This window comes from Oncorhynchus kisutch, linkage group LG2, assembly GCF_002021735.2.
Source record: "Oncorhynchus kisutch isolate 150728-3 linkage group LG2, Okis_V2, whole genome shotgun sequence".
Taxonomy (NCBI): Eukaryota; Metazoa; Chordata; class Actinopteri; order Salmoniformes; family Salmonidae; genus Oncorhynchus; species Oncorhynchus kisutch.
In genome coordinates this window covers 18,498,030-18,514,698 of record NC_034175.2, presented here as the reverse complement: position 1 = coordinate 18,514,698, position 16,669 = coordinate 18,498,030, and the positions used below count along the sequence as shown (strand labels likewise).

General features: G+C 41.6%; 1 protein-coding gene across 1 annotated transcript; it reads right to left on the bottom strand.

Moving 5' to 3' along the window:
• Positions 1–1,637: 1,637 nt before the first annotated feature.
• Positions 1,638–12,954, bottom strand: LOC109908651 (ammonium transporter Rh type B-like). Its single transcript, XM_020507312.2, has 10 exons — positions 12,559–12,954; positions 7,556–7,742; positions 7,239–7,389; positions 6,904–7,051; positions 6,465–6,631; positions 4,782–4,919; positions 3,917–4,050; positions 3,648–3,769; positions 3,383–3,456; positions 1,638–2,909 (listed from the first exon to the last, which is right to left on the bottom strand). The coding sequence occupies exons 1-10, from the start codon at positions 12,743–12,745 to the stop codon at positions 2,832–2,834; spliced, it is 1,386 nt and encodes a 461-aa protein (XP_020362901.1). The 5' UTR covers positions 12,746–12,954; the 3' UTR covers positions 1,638–2,831.
• Positions 12,955–16,669: the final 3,715 nt, after the last annotated feature.

Sequence of the window (16,669 nt, the reverse complement as noted above, 5' to 3'; positions counted from 1 at the left end):
GTAACTGGCTAATTCATTTGATTATGCTTTGTGATGCACCCAGGTTTATGCTGTTTTAGTCCACACAACATGTCACCCTGTCACCTACATTAGAACTTGATGTACAACATGGGGTGAAACAAAATTGTCCATGCTTTTTTGTCCTACTTGATCTGCAATGAAAATGTTCTAGCACAGATAAAACAACGAGATGGATATTTCACTGGATGTATAAATGTGAAGCATCCGCTTGGCGTTTCCACTCACTACCGCATATGGTGGTGAGAGGAAGCCCAGTGGCTTGCAGTGGGAGAAGATGGAACCAGATGGATTTTGGCCTACATTCTGCAAATGTTCTCATCGATGAAAGAGTTGATCTCAATACAGTTTTCTGTTCCCAAAGCTAGAAACTGTTATGAACAGAGTGGACTACATTTTGTGGACTTTCCCCTTTCCAAAGTTTCCAAAAATTGCATTGTTTAGAAGAAGTACGAGGGCAAATTGAGTTATTGCACACCCGCACTTCAGAGTAGGCGTTTTCCTAATGAAATATGCAAATACATGCTAAAACGCGCCAATAGGATCTTGCTAGCTGGTGCTTGGCTCTGCCCACTATTGCTCATTTGTTCCAATTGGAAATGACGGCCTGTGGTCTATCTTAGGTTAGTTATAAACATCTTTGGTTCTAGCTTGTGTATCCCTCGGCATCTGTTCTTTGACTCGCTGGATGTAGTTTATCAGGTTCCAGGCTCCCATGACTGTTATGATTACTCATTTACAGCTTGCTTTTTTTGCTTTAGCCTCATCTGTCATCTAGTCTCACGTGCGGAAGTAAGCCATCTGGCGTCAGAGACTCATTGGGATGGAGACAAGAGCAGACTCACAAGTTCTGACTGAACGGACTCACATTTGAGCACCCCAGGATGGTCCATTCACTTTTTGCTGTTATAGTTTATGCTATGAAATGCTGTGATTTCATTGGGGCAGTTCTCCCTCATAGAAAATAGCTGGAAAAACAATCCATGCAGTGTTCGCATGGCCTATGCGCCCGCAGAGGCAAAACTTCTGCTGCTGGCAGTCACTGAGGGGCAGAGTAGTAACTGAACAGCTTGTTTTTGAAACAGGAAAATGTACACATTCACCACACTTTTATGAGCATTAATTTATTTATAATATATATATATATATTCACTTTATATAGGGTTATATATATTAATCTTAGTTATAATATATATTATATTAGTTAAAAAGCATGGACCAATCACAAGAGTAGGAGTTGATGCAATCGGCCCTAAATGTCATTGCAGGAACCTTTTTTTTTCTTCCCTCACACGAACATGATCTGGCTCCCCGCACTTCTAACGAGGCTATTTTGGTCTTTTGACGAATTAGATCTTTTCACAACAGCTCTTTTTCAGCTCATCTGATTGATTAAAATTGAATATGGCTGCCTGTCTAAATGCAGCCGAACACACCTGCTTCCCTAGGATGTTTGATCCCAGAAAGTGTTAATCATGCGGTATATGAAAAAAAAAAAACATTTGGATTTCGGGCATTAACTCGGAGGTATTTACGGGCTCAACTATATATTCAGGAACAGATTAAAGGAACGTTTCAGACGAAACTACTCAAAATGTCCAATGAACAAGATAAAATAATAACGTGTAAAAAAATATTTATATCACATTTGAAAGATTTATTTCTGCCAAAATGTGCTACAGGTATTATTCAATTATCATTTTAAATTCACAGCATTCCAGTGTAACAAAGTCTGGGCACCATTTCCTTCCCTGTAGCAAATAATCCATTTGATTCAATGGTTTGTTTGTCTGTAGTGGTGAAGCTAGTCGTTTCAATGATATCACATTTTATGTTGTCTAAACATTTATGTACAATACACAACTGTACATACTTGTACAATAGCAACTCTACTCTAGACCCAATACATTTCATAGTATAGAAATAGAACAAAAGGAGAATCCCGACCCAGAGAGAATATTCAATAGTCAAAACTCTACTTTAACTATCTATGCATAGCTTTTGTTTGGAATACTTTTCATTTTTAGTGATGGACATGCACCTATAAAAGTGATTGACTATTCACTATTCATGAAAACATCCGCGATTTACATTAATCACATGCGAGGTACAATTTTCTTTGGTTTTATATTGAATTTACAACACATAGGCCTACTGCGAATTTGTCTTTCCCTTAGTCAATCAGATGATTAAAAGTGGCTAAAAGTGTAATTCCCTTAACATTGGTGCATGTAACATCTCTTAGAAGAGTGGAGAAGCTAAAAATATCTCAAAACACTAAATTAAAAAGTTGCTTAATCCATTGTTTTTGTATCATCAAACAGGTTTCACTAGTCGTATCCAAATTCTCAGACCATGATTCAAGTTTATACCTCTGTCATATACTGTAGCTTCATAGCATAATCTAGAACCATAACATAAGGCAGTTGGTAGGAGGTATATTGCAATGGACAGCCCATGCTGCTTGGAGGATAGCATGCTTCTGTCTGGTATAAACACATTATGGGTTACCTTGAGATTGTTTACTTCTGAGAGTGAAAGGCACTTATGCTGATGGTCTGGAGTGTTTGAACACACACTACCACCATACTAGTGAATCAGATATGGTATTGGCACATTGAAAAATGGCAGACATACACAAGCACCATGTGCTGCCACATCCTGGTTGTGCAATCCACTATGTGTGTGTGTGTGTGTGTGTGTGTGTGTGTGTGTGTGTGTGTGTGTGTGTGTGTGTGTGTGTGTGTGTGTGTGTGTGTGTGTGTGTGTGTGTGTGTGTGTGTGTGTGTGTGTGTGTGTGTGTGTGTATGTGTTTATGCGTTGAGCTTTTCTGTCTCGTCTGGTGTCCTGACAGCGGTCAACTCCTCTTGTGAGCCCTCCTCACCAGGCAGCTGAGAGAGAGAGAGAGATAAATGGATAGAGAAAAATATGTAGTGGTGATTTATTTAGACCTTGTTTTCGCCTTATCTAGTCCTAAAAATGCAAGTATACCTATTGCCTATCTAATTTCAAAACATTCCTAAATCTGTATATTTTTTTATAAAGAGAATTACAGATGATCAATTGCTGATTATACATGCATTGACCATGTGAAAGGGTACCACCTGGTATTCCCGAGGGTGACTGCTTTGCTTATGATGAAATGCAGTTATTTGAGTTCAGTAACCAAATGCAAGCATGACACCTTGTGGCCACATATCATATTGCACAACATTGGGCCCAGCTGCATGCCATCGTTCGCAATCTTTAACCCTTCATGGGCCTGAATGGCCCTGCACTCTCACACAAACACTATGTACAAATATGTGAGTCCTGTGTGTCCATTCATCGATACAAAGTGACTGGGTGTAATAGCTAAACTTACCTCCCAGTAGATGCCATCCTCAAAGCAGATGGTGTCAGGAGGAGCACCATAAATTGGCAGCTTCAGAATAAAACCTAGAAGACGAGGACATATAAATTGCATGACAAGGCATAGGCCTATATACAGGGACAAAAGAGCATAGTTATTATATCCCCATGAATTTGTGAAACAAACAAGTCAAAGCAATGCCTATGTGTGCTTACAACATTCTGTGAGCTGGTAATATTTAAATTCCCCCTATCCTCTAGCTAGTCCCTCTACATACCGGTGATAAGACCGCCCAGGAGGGCGATGCCCAGGGTTACGGCCAGGGAGATGGCCTGTCGTACGCCCTGGAACGAGGCCTCCACATCACCAGAGTGGATGTCAGGGAACACATCAGCCATCCTGCAACACAGAGAGCAGGGAGTTGAATGAAACTGTTGTGTGAATGCACACTTTGATGGCGTCTGTCTGTTGCGCAGTAGGGGGAGCTTCACCATAAAACCAGGGGAGGGCACACTTTCCCAACTTGTCAAAAAAAGGCAGACTAACCCATCTCCATAGACGTCCTTGGTTGCCAGAGCAGCAGTAACTGCGCCAACGATGGCTCCCAGGACTCCAGGCATGCCGTGCAGGTTGTGGACGCCACACGTGTCCTGTATCTTCAGCTTTTGTTCCAGGATAGGCTGAGAGGCCAGGGGTGGAAAGTTGTCAGTGCCATGAGTGCGGGTGTCTGTGATGTCTATGTACCCTAGCACCCTCATGTCCTTCAAAAGGTGCCATATACACATAAGTGGATGTGTTTCTCAACATGACTGTTTATGTTGTAAATAGATACTCTTGTTCTGTTGGCATCATTAACGGTCATATCCTACTGAGACCCTTTGAGGGGACATTCTGGGCTTTTCAATGATATCGCATGTGGGAGTGTGACCTGGATAACTTTCTCTTCCAGGTTTGTTAAAATGGCTGCCAACACAATTAGCACATTTTATGGAAAGGTAATTGTGTGTGTAATTAGCATTTTTTTGTGAGTTTTATACTCAATTGCTTTTAGTAAGTAAATATCTCAGGAATAGTTTGAGTTTTCAGAGCAGTGCAATCATTTTTCATGAGCTTATTTATGTCCTCTGCAGTTATTTTACCCACTGTACTTTTTTACTGTTGTTCATATTTACTATCAACTGATATATTAAGTCCACTACAGTGCACATACAATGGAAAATAAATAAACCTATATTTGTTCATTGTTTTCTATTTCTGTATACGTTTTTTTCACCCCAAACACTTCTTATGTAATATAATTTATTTTTATTTACAGATGTGTTTAATTGCTGGGTCTCAGGAGGATAATACATGTTCATTTCCATACACTTCTGTCCTATATCCTGTCTTACCAATGGCAGGTTGGCCTTACCGAGAGGAACTTGAAGCCCAGCACAGAGACGGTTCCAGCCAGGAAGCCCACAATCATGGAGCCGAAAGGAGTGAGCATCATTTCACCAGCAGTTCCCACGGCAACCCCACCGGCAAGGGCAGCGTTCTGGATGTGCACCTAAAGAGAGGAGAGAGACAATGGTGTTCAAAATGGTTGATTGTCAGAGTCCATTCATACCTTTATTTTAATTATCACTGTTCTCAAATTTTACACGGTACCAATGTCAAGGAACGAGAAGGTAGGATGACTTATGTAATATTTGAATAATAAAAAATCCCAACCAAAGGATCCTTGTGTGACAATTTGCTATCACCATCATGCAAAGTGGAGGTGTGTGACCGTGTAGAGTTCAAATCAAATTTTATTGATCACATCCACAAATTTAGCAGATGTTACTGCGGGTGTAGCGAAACGCTTGTTAGATTGCAGACAGATTTGATGATATGCTGCGGACACACTACCCTTTCAACAACTATGAGATAATCTGAGCTGATTCGAACGGTACTACTATCACCAGGTCATGTGCTATGTTCACTGACTCCTACACTCCCTCCATTTTATAGAAAAGACAACTTCAGATGGATTGCCATCTAGACAGGAATGTAGTGGACCGTCTTGATTTCAGAATGAGATACAGATGACAGCCATGTCCTCAAGGGACATAGCAACTAGATATATTGTCTGGCTCACATGACATATCTCTAAAGGTAGATAGTAACTATGGTGTGATGCTTCAGCATGCTTTTTTTGGGATGGTTTCCAATCTCGGCATTCTTAAATCGTATCTTGTGAAAAAGTTTGATGATTCATAGTTTGGTAGTGTAGAATAGATAAATCCAATCTAAACTAGAAAAGTACATTTCAGAAGAAAATCTGTGTGCTTGCTAGCTTGTTTAAAAGTATTTGTTTTTAAAATAAGTTAAAGAAGTGGTAGTGACTGCAGTAGTAATGGTAGTGACTGGTTATAGTTGAAAAAGTGGGTAGATGAAAAGATTGATTGATTGGATTGATTGATTGGTAGGATAGCCTGAACATGTGAAAGTTGGTCTGGTGTCGTTTGGTGAACGCTTCAGGAGTTATGGTTGGTGAGTTAAATGCTATCAAAACGTTTTTCAAGCAATCTAAGTTGGTGCAGTCTGCACATTTGGAAGTTTCATGTTAATAGCTTAAATCATTTAAGAGCTAGTGCGAGGGAAGTAAATGTAATAATAATAATAATGTAAGTATGTAAGAAATCTAGAGTTGTGCTTTGCTTTCACCAAGAACGCCTAACTACATCTGTTGACAAGAGTTGAAATACCTGTCTGTATATGCAAACATCCTGCATGAAGATTCAGTTTGCCAATAAGGATTTAATCCCAATGGAGTCATAGGTCTACTATCTGTACTGTAGCCCTATGATGCAACATACAGTTGAACCAGATTGTATTGTCAACAAACACTGGGAGAAATCTTCCTTCCCCTACCATGTCTAGTCCCTCACTCCCACTTGAAATGATCTGGGAAGACCACTTTAAGCCCCTCATTTCCACTGCATAGTCCCTGTAGAATCCTACTTCTCCCTACTATGTCTCCCCAAGTCTGCATCACCTTTCTAGCCCTATACTACTTTTAGGGACCTTATTTTCCTCTTAAGTCCCCACACTGTACTAGCTCCCTTACCATATCGAGCTTGCCATCATGAGCCACAACGGCAGACAGGCCATAGGTGGCCAGGGTGCAGGCAGCCAGAGAGTAGTAGGTGTTCATAGCCGTGCGGTGCTGGTCGTCTCCGTGGGCCGTCACAGCAGAGTTGAAGCTTGGCCAGAACATCCACAGGTAGATGGTGCCTGAGCAGGCAGGGAAAAATAAGTATTAGCATACCGGTATGTAATATAGTCCTTCAGTTTAGCAAGCTTACAGGTAATGTTTTTTTCCTGGGGAGGTGGATGTACTCTTAATTATGACACAGATTCCCATACATTGGCATGCATTGTATGTACAGTCAAAACATAACTGGCGTCTTCAGAAAATGAAGGTTAAGTTGTCCGACTTGTTGATGGTGGCTAATTGTATCTAAAGTACGGGCTTCCTGCTAACGATGAGCAGGAGGTATTCTTACCAATCATGGCGAAGAGGTCAGAGTGGTAGACAGAGCAGTTCTTGTGTTTGCTCTTGTCCAGGTTGGGGCGGTAGAGAACACGAGCAACCATCAGGCCAAAGTAAGCTCCAAAGGTGTGGATGGTCATGGAGCCACCAGCATCCTTGGCCTAAAGATGGAAATTATCTAATTTAAGGGGTGTAAAAAGCTTAGTCTATAAGTAGAGTTTTCAATAGTGAGGAGAATGCCCTAATAGGCATAATAGTACGTAAAACAGTTTTAGTGTAGGTTTGTATACAGACATATACAGTGTGAATTGTACATTCAATTGTACACCTAAACACACACACACTCACCCCCAGAACAGAAAGCACAATGAACTCATTGACTGCAAACAGGGTGACTTCAATCACAGACATGACCAGCAGCTGGACTGGACTGGTCTTCCCCAGGACCGCCCCGAACGAGATGAGCACTGAGCCTGTGCAGAAGTCAGCGTTGATCATACTGCAGGAGGGACAAACAACTCTTAATGATAGGGTTTATTATGGAATACACTACAGTATACACTTACACCCGTATGATATGCCACGTATACACATCACATGTATCTGCTGGTGTGTTGTGTTTATTGTAGTAAGGAAATGTAGGTTAGTGTGTGCATGAGCCCTACCTCTCTATTCCAACATGGATCTTGCCCCCGTGCATGCCGTGGACGAAGCCCTGCATGAGAGTGGCCCACTGCAGAGCGAAGGCTGCGATGAGGAAGTTGAAGCCCACACTGCTAAAGCCGTAACGTTGAAGGAACGTCATGAGGAAACCAAAGCCAATGAAGATCATCACGTGCACATCCTGAAAGCCTGAACAAAGGAAGAGAACATTATTTTATTACTTTGGATGCACATTGTCACTATTGAAGTGCATGTGTGGTCAGTCTCGTAAACACATTAACAATCCCCTTCTTATGGTTTGGTGAGAAAGACTATCTGTCTTATGACAGTAGTATAGCAGTATCTTTCAACTAATTGAAAGTTCTGGTGACTTCCCCACGAAACACCAACAACCCCTTTTAGTCAACATTTTGTGATTTAAATTGAGTGGGACAGGGGGCTTTGGGAGCCTCAGTTGACCTACATAGAAGGACACAGAGAAGTTACCCTGTGCCTCATAGCTCCATTCAGCCTGCTATCTGGCCTTGTTAACCCGGCCTACTACACCTCCCCCTGCCCACTGGACGTATTCATCCACATGGCACTGGGGAGTAGGGACAATATCTCTTGGTCGTTGCCTGGCAACTGATCATTGGCATGGAGGATATTCCCACTGCCCAACTCCCCACTGGCAGACTGGCCCAAATACCCTGTGCCATCTCCTAGATTAGAAGGACACCTACAGAGAGGTGAGAAAATGTAACATGCACACACACACAGGCAACACCTATGAGGATGTAAATACAAAATAAAAAAAATGCACACATTGACATTTATTGTAAAAGCCCTAAAGGCAATCTATCACCTGCACTCATGAACCAACATACAAACCAGTTTTAATCCAATGATTTATTTACAGTTCTCTTAATTCTGACTGCATCTTTCAATCAGATAGAATTTGTCCAGTGATTATGTTTTATTATATAACAAATCATTTTAAAAAGTCAGCTACCTGCACACATTCATCCAAACGGTGCCCTGTGCACCTGCCATCTGATGAAGGTAAAGAGACATCTGTTACAAAACACCAAAAAGTCTAATGGCATTTGGCGATTGTCATTAAGCCTACAGTACACAGTACATGACCTGAATGAATGGATGCGTATTGCTAACAAATGGGGATGCAAATACAGTTGTCTCTCCCGAGGTCATCCGCAGGGGAAATTGAGGGCACAGTTGAAACAATGTTGCAAGTTCGCTAAAGGGTTGGACCCAGTCGATACCATGTAGAGTCCCCCCAAATTTAGACTTTTGTTGAATTTAGGGAAGCTCATGTCTCATTCGGGGGGCCGTGCTCCCCGTAATTCGTTTTACTACACCTTAAACGTTTGAAGTTCCAAACAGGACATGATCAATGAGAGTAGTCAGATGTGCACGTGTGTACTCTATGTGTGTATGTATGTGTGTTTCATTCTTGAAGGTGATCTTCCATTCACTAGTGAAGGTGACAGGTTAAAGATTATCTGAAATAATTACTTCAATTTACCCAACCTTGAACAGGTTTCTACTTTGTGTCAAAATCAGTGTACTCAATCACTCAATAGCTTGAGACAAAGAGAATAAATAGTGAGCCTGGCATAACGTGCATCAGCAGCTTCACCTGCTTAAGGGAAGGTCCAATCCGCAAATGCTCAATTTATTCAAATCTCAAGAGTCACAGACTTCAACCTCAAAGATGAATTGAATTCAAAGTCAAACGGACATGATCCAACTCTTAGAGATTCAAGTAATTCAACTCCCAAAGTTTCCCATGACTCCCATAGCCTAGTCAACCACACTGACCACAGTGGTCAGTGTGATTGACCAGGCTATGACTACCAGGCCTAAACCAGGGAAAACCATGGAAAAACTGGACAGCTCATCTTTGGATCCTTAATTACCTTTTTCTGCCACACAGTCTTTTTCTCTTGCTTTCTCTCTCTCCCTAGCTCTCTTTCTGTGTATCTCAGTCCTCCATATGACAAGCCTTGCTGGCATGACAATAAACACATAAATCAGACTGCCACAGCAAACTTTTCCTTCTCTCTGAAAACAATCACTCTCTCCCTCCTAACCCATTCTCTCCTTTTCACCCTCCCTCCTGTACCCCATCTTTCACTCAACTGTTTCCCCTCACACTCCTCCCCAACGTGCCCCTTTCTCACGCAGAAGCCCCTATCCCCCTGGCCTTTCACTAATTGGACAGTGATGGTGTGAATGTGAAAATGAAACATTCCTCCTACACATTCCCATGTCTGTATATCAGATATTCTCACACTCCTACCCTGGGGCTTACCTGCACCCATTTATCTGCATGACATAGAGTACAGGGACAGTATTGGGAAAGCCTCAAGGTGTAGTGACAGCTAGGACTAGTTGCACACAGGAACTTTTAAAAGGGCTAAGAATTGGACACACCCAATACCTCCACCACCTCCCCCCCAACAGTCTTCCTTTGCATTTCATTACTGATCTGTTAAGGTGGAACAGCAATGTTCAGAGGAGGAAAAGTATACCTTTGCCTTTGGTGACTGATTGGACACCCACTACAACAGACATGCTATAACCTATTCCGAGACCAAACTTCCTTCCCTCTTGCTGTTCAAAGTAGCCTATGAGTTAGAGGGCTTTGACGCTAATCAAAGAAACATTGACGGAGAGGTCTGAGAAACTAAAGGGTTAAATCAAAGGACAGTAATCTCTCCGCAGATCTCTCCCAAAACATTTGGCAACCTAAACCTCCACTTATTAGGAAACAAATTAACCATTTGTTGCTTTGCTGCTTGCAGCCAAATGTCAAAGCAAAGGAGGGAAAACTCACGTTGAACACTGAAGAGCTCAGGGGTTGTAGGGGAGAGTGGAGTAAGTTGATACATTTTACATTCAGCATTACTTGGTCAAAGGGAAATATGGTATTCTTTTTAACAAAGATATTAACATATATTTCAGGATGTTGTGTATCCCTGGAAATAATCCGATAATCAATAATTAATGTAAACATTACAGTTTTGAAAACATAGTGTGTCCAAAAAAAGTGTTCTCTTGGCACAGCTTACCCCGGGACAGGGTAAGTTAAGCCGCCTACACATTTCTGTACTGAATTAAATATGACCACTACCTTTTTAAAACCATGTCTATCTTCATTTCCCAAACACAATTAAACACAATCACTATTTTTTGTCTTTTAATCATTTTAAGCATCTTTTAACACAGGCTTATTAACACCTAACAAACACTTTTAACATAGGCCAGGCTCTGTTACCTCATATCCCAGCGATAAAGGCCTTGCATTATAGCTGGGAAGAAAACACTTCAATTTACTCAACTTGCCATTGGCACAACTTACTTCATGGCCATTGGCACAACTTACTCCATGGCCATTGGCACAACTTACTCCATGGCCATTGGCACAACTTACTCCATGGCCATTGGCACAACTTACTTCATGGCCATTGGCACAACTTACTCCATGGCCATTGGCACAACTTACTTCATGGCCATTGGCACAACTTACTCCATGGCCATTGGCACAACTTACTTCATGGCCATTGGCACAACTTACTCCATGGCCATTGGCACAACTTACTTCATGGCCATTGGCACAACTTACTCCATGGCCATTGGCACAACTTACTCCATGGCCATTGGCACAACTTACTTCATGGCCATTGGCACAACTTACTCCATGGCCATTGGCACAACTTACTCCATGGCCATTGGCACAACTTACTCCATGGCCATTGGCACAACTTACTCCATGGCCATTGGCACAACTTACTCCATGGCCATTGGCACAACTTACTCCATGGCCATTGGCACAACTTACTCCATGGCCATTGGCACAACTTACTCCATGGCCATTGGCACAACTTACTCCATGGCCATTGGCACAACTTACTCCATGGCCATTGGCACAACTTACTCCATGGCCATTGGCACAACTTACTCCATGGCCATTGGTTCAATTTACCGAAGGACAAACATGTTGACTATATTAGCCCACACAGCTGCAAGGATGTACTTTCGTGCTAGGTTTAGGACCTCATATTGAAGCTTATAGACACCCCAACTGATGTATAATCTTAAGTATCTTTGGTTTAGATACAAGCATCATGAAAACTCTAACACAATAAATTCATTTGACTTGGTGAAAATCATTTTTTGGACCTAACTTCCTTACTACTTTTCCATGTGATTTCTTCCTTCACAGAATCCATGATCTCTTCCCAAATATTTAGTCATATTATTCATTTTATGGTTTCCTAGAAACAAGGTTGACTCAACTTACCCCTTTGGCTCATTTTACCCCACTATGCCCTATATATCAAAGGGACTCAGAGTAGGAATGCTAATCTACAGCATTGCGAACAGATCAAACATAAAACAGAGTTGCTTTGCCCCTCTACAAAACCCTTACAAACAGCTCACCTCAATTACCCATGACTATCCCCACCCACCTCCCCATCTCCTCCACACAACCATATGTAACATCCCAAAGAAAGACAGATGGGGAAGACTCCCTAGGTGGGAAGGCAATGTCCAACACATCACTGGAGTAACACAGAAGGAAAATAAATCATTTCCGATTTAGTCGTCAGATTCGTTTGAGCTTCAGACAACTTTTCTGTCATGTTCATTGTCTTGACAAACATGTATGGCATGACAATGAATGACACAAGACACTTGCCTAAACAACAAACATATCTGCTTCTGCTACCATGCAAGTCGTCGACACATTGACAAAACATAACAAAGAACAATTATTTAATTTCTATAGATGGACTCCACATCCCCCATCCTCTCCACCCTCACAAGGTAATAGTTACCCTTATCCACAGATTTAGGGTCAGATCACCATACTACCTAATCATAACCATAACCATTAAAAGGAGGAAAACGTATCTGACCCTGTATCAGTGGTTAGGGATGTCTACTACCCCACCGGTCTCGTTACCCCAACCCTACCCCTCTCGCTGCGGTCACTCACTGGGGTAGCGGTAGTAAAAGTCGTTGTCGTAGTTGGAGGAGCCATTGGCAATTTCCTTGTGCCAGAGCTTGGCATCTGTCTCATCATCGTACTGGACCAGAGTGCCGAAGAGGATGATGATGATCACCTCCAGGATGATGCAGGCTATGGGAAGCTTCAGCCGCAAGTTAGTCGCTGAGTTCGTCATGGCTGTGGGGTTACCTGGGTATTCTCCTGGCTCTGCACTATGGCCTTAGCGGTGAATGGTTAGAAGTCCAACTCAGTTCCAGATCGGGGAACACAGCAACACACACTAACACTCACAAGCACTGGTGACTGCAGTGATGCGATGGGAGTGCAGGGAGTGCAGGGAGTGAGGACTCAAGCTGACACATGAGTTGGTCTGACTTAATTAGTGCGTTTTGGTTGCAAATGTTCATGCCCACCACCTTTCTGTGTGCCTCCAATCAGAGGCTGAATGAAAACCTCAGCTCCTCCCCGTCACTATTGCTGCTGTTAAGGTGGTCTGGAATGAGTTAGTACTCCTTAAAATGACCAGTTATTCCTCTAGATTCATAGAGAACGAAAATGACCCATTAACAACTATTTTCATCAGGTTGCCCTTCACATTGAAATCATTTCTCATACCTTATCTACGGTAAAACATTAGGTTGATGGTTCAAGGCCCACTGTGAATTAAAAAAACACAAACAGATGCATGCAGAGAGTCAGACATGCACAGGATCTAACATATTGCTCTTGTGATTGTAAGCAGTGTCTCTCCATTATGCCATTGACTCCTCAAAGTTAGACAAAAAGTAAAATAAAAACAAAACATATTGAGATCAGAATAGTTTGTGCAACCACACACACACCTTACTGCCACAATGTCAAAAATCTAAAAGAGCCTGTAGTTGAGATGTTTGGACAAGGGGCAACCGGAAAGGTTGAGACAGGTTTTGGGGGAGTAGGATGTGAGAGGGGATGGAGGCAGGTCTGTGCACATCTTTCTCCTGTAAGGAACATCCATCACTCAATATGTACGCTATCTTTCTCCTATAGAGAAGAGCACCTAGCAGGAATGCTGTGATGGTTTAGAGAATCTCAACTAAAAGCCTACCACAGGCACAAAGCCAATCTATGAAGTTGAATTGTGAATGTCTGTCAAGCTTCCTGCCTACCTTTGTGCCTGTATGACTGTCTGAAGAGTTGGGGTCATTTCACACTTAATTCAGTCAATGAAGGTCAATTAAAATTCATGAATTGACGAATTCCACTAATGATGATGACTGATGGCATACTGTAGGGCTACTGTAGCTAAGGCACAACAAAATCCAAGTAGAACTTACAGTAATTATGGATTTTATTGGCCCATCCACCACTCCAGAGGACAAAAGTGACTTTTGTATGACATTTTTTACAGCTATGTTGTGACATATACTGTACATTATTCATACATTTCACATACATGGTACTTCTAATAACAGTATTACCAGGGCTGTAACCAGGGTTTGAGTTTTAGTGAGAACAGTTTGGGAGGGGGGGGTATTTAAGTTTATTTCCTGAATTGACTGCCTTCATTTCGAATTGAAATCAGCCCTTCTGGGCTTGTGCCCTGCGTGCACGGTCGGTAATTTGGATGTGATTACTACACGTTTAGATAGCTGGCTAGACTAACTTGACTAATTTACTTTTTTTGCTGATATGGGCTAATTGAGTGGCTGTCAGTCAGAGACCTATAACAAGAGGAAAACTGCTGATGTTCATGTTCAATTAACTGAAACAGAGAGGTTGTTTTCTGGATAATGGAAAAAAGGCAATAAAAAGCCATTCTTACTACTCGACTGGAGAACCAGTTTGGTTTAAGTCTACCTGTTGTCTGACTGACGCTTTAATAACATGTTACTGCGCTGGGCTGAATCAGGGTCACACAAAGTGTTTCTTGGTAGTCTTAAAACAAATCCACTTTGAAACAAAAGTATACACCTCACACACATGTTATGGGCATAGTAAAAAAAAGACACCTGTACCATGTACAGAGTTGGCATGTATTCAATTTTGAGTTTGCATACCAATATTACACTTTATATACAGCACAAAATATAACAAATATAGACCAAAATATAACAAAACTGTTTGACATAGAAACACCAGATTGTTGGCAGATTTCTTTGGAAATAATGTTTAATTATGAAATGAGGAAAAATATGAATAACATTCCACCCATGAGACCATTAGGTCATTTGACTGCAGGAAAGGGGGAGAGGTTTAATGCTTTAATATGCAATACTCCCCCCCCCCCCCCCCCCCCCTCCAAACTCGTATACATTATATAAACAAACTCATTTAATTTTGTCTGGCTTACCGTTGCAAATAAAGCAAAATATTTGTTACTCAGAATTTGGAAAACAAGTAGTCTGGAGTAGGTATAAATAAGTAAACTGTGATTTACCTAGTGTAACATGTTTCATCCTGTCTTTACGTGGGACCCACTACCATTCCTCCGCACGGTACGTTGACAGGTTGGGCTACAGGGCACGTCTAAATCATCAGCCTCTTCAAAACAATTGAGTTTCACTTACTTAGCCCCACAGTTTAACTCGGGGGCATTCTTCTCTAAACTGATAGCATATTCTCAGATTAGTAAATTACATGTTTGCCCAGGTTGGGACACTGATGGGCAGAGCGGATAATGTATTGACCATGTTCTGTACATAGTGCCTCGCCATCTTGATTAATGGGACTTTTGAAGTCAACAAACAAAAGCCCTGGATCATGGGCAAAATATGAATTTGACAGAGGTTAGCCTGGTGTAAGGGATCCCTTTAGTAATTTATAAAGGAGGGCAGTGTTTTATTGAGTAAATTTGCGCCCATCTCAGTGAACTAATCCATTGCCGAGGCCTAGACTAAAAGCCAATTAATGCTTGATCCGAAAATGTGGTCGGTGCTCCGTATGATGTAATTGCGGAGCCTCCAGAGGCATGCAGAGGCCAAATCGAGCTCTGTACCGCATACATGCCACTTCCAAACTTTGTAACAATGCGGAGGGCTCTGTATAGCTCCACATTGACATGATTTGTTGACGGTAGATGGGGGCGGTATATCCTGAATAAACACAAACTCACTTCCTTGACAAGATCTCTGCACTGCTCTGTGAAGAGCAGGTATGATTGCCCTGGCCCCTGATTTCTGCTGAGGCCGTATTACGGTAAATGCTGCATGGCCAATGCAAACGTCAGATTGACCATGCACCAAGATGCACAATGGACTTCTCTCTCCAGAATGAGCTCTCTCCCGCCAATTTGTGCACATACAAATTGTTTCATAGCTTTATTGTGTGAATTGTATGCGTTTGATTGTTAGTCTATATCAATTCACCATTACCTACTGTATATTACCAGTAGTACATTTACCGTTAATTCCTATAATTAAGTGATAATGCCCGAGAAGGTGGTGTTTGGAGGATATATTGGCATAGATGTTGTTAGGCGAAGTCGAGGGCCGGCAAAGCGTGTATACAACGGGTTACCAACATATTCAAATAATGTTTGACACATATTCATTCAAAATTATGCCAGCTGATTCATGAAGATGGATGCCTATTTGTCTCATCCTAACTCCCAACACCTTCATTAATTAGGGACAGTTGGAAATCAAATTTTTATATTGAAAACAATGTTGCAAATGTCGGAGAGATTGACAGCAAGGTTTATACAAATCTCCACTGTTGAAAGCGAAATGTTAGTCTAAAAGAAATGTGAGATAATGTCTAGATGTTTATCATAGTGGAGATCAAGTTTATAAGTTGCCTGGCTGGGCTGATGAGACAGTGGATTGCGCAGTCAAATGGAACAGAGTAAATAGGCATTTTAACTTCATAGATTTAGCCAGTGGTAACTTGTGGACTAGACACCAGCTGGAATGCGGTTTTAACCAATCATCATTCAGGATTAGAGCCACCCGTTGTATAATTAAGCAATAAGGCCCGAGAAGGTGTGGTATATGGCCAATATAACGACAGGTATATTCTACCTGCGGACTGCAATGTTTTTATTTGTTGGCTTTATGTAGGCTATTTTTACATAGTTGGCAACGCAATAAAAAAAACATTTTTAGGTTTGTAATCATTT

Bases quoted from the DNA above. Each gene is read 5' to 3' on its own strand.
- LOC109908651 (XM_020507312.2), bottom strand. From the start codon at position 12,745: ATGACGAACTCAGCGACTAACTTGCGGCTGAAGCTTCCCATAGCCTGC. The intron at 4,920-6,464 runs GTAAGGGAGCTA...TCCTCTCTTTAG, and splicing joins ATGATGGCAAGCTCGATATG to GTGCACATCCAGAACGCTGC. The intron at 3,457-3,647 runs GTATGTAGAGGG...CTCGTCTTCTAG, and splicing joins CCTGGGCGGTCTTATCACCG to GTTTTATTCTGAAGCTGCCA.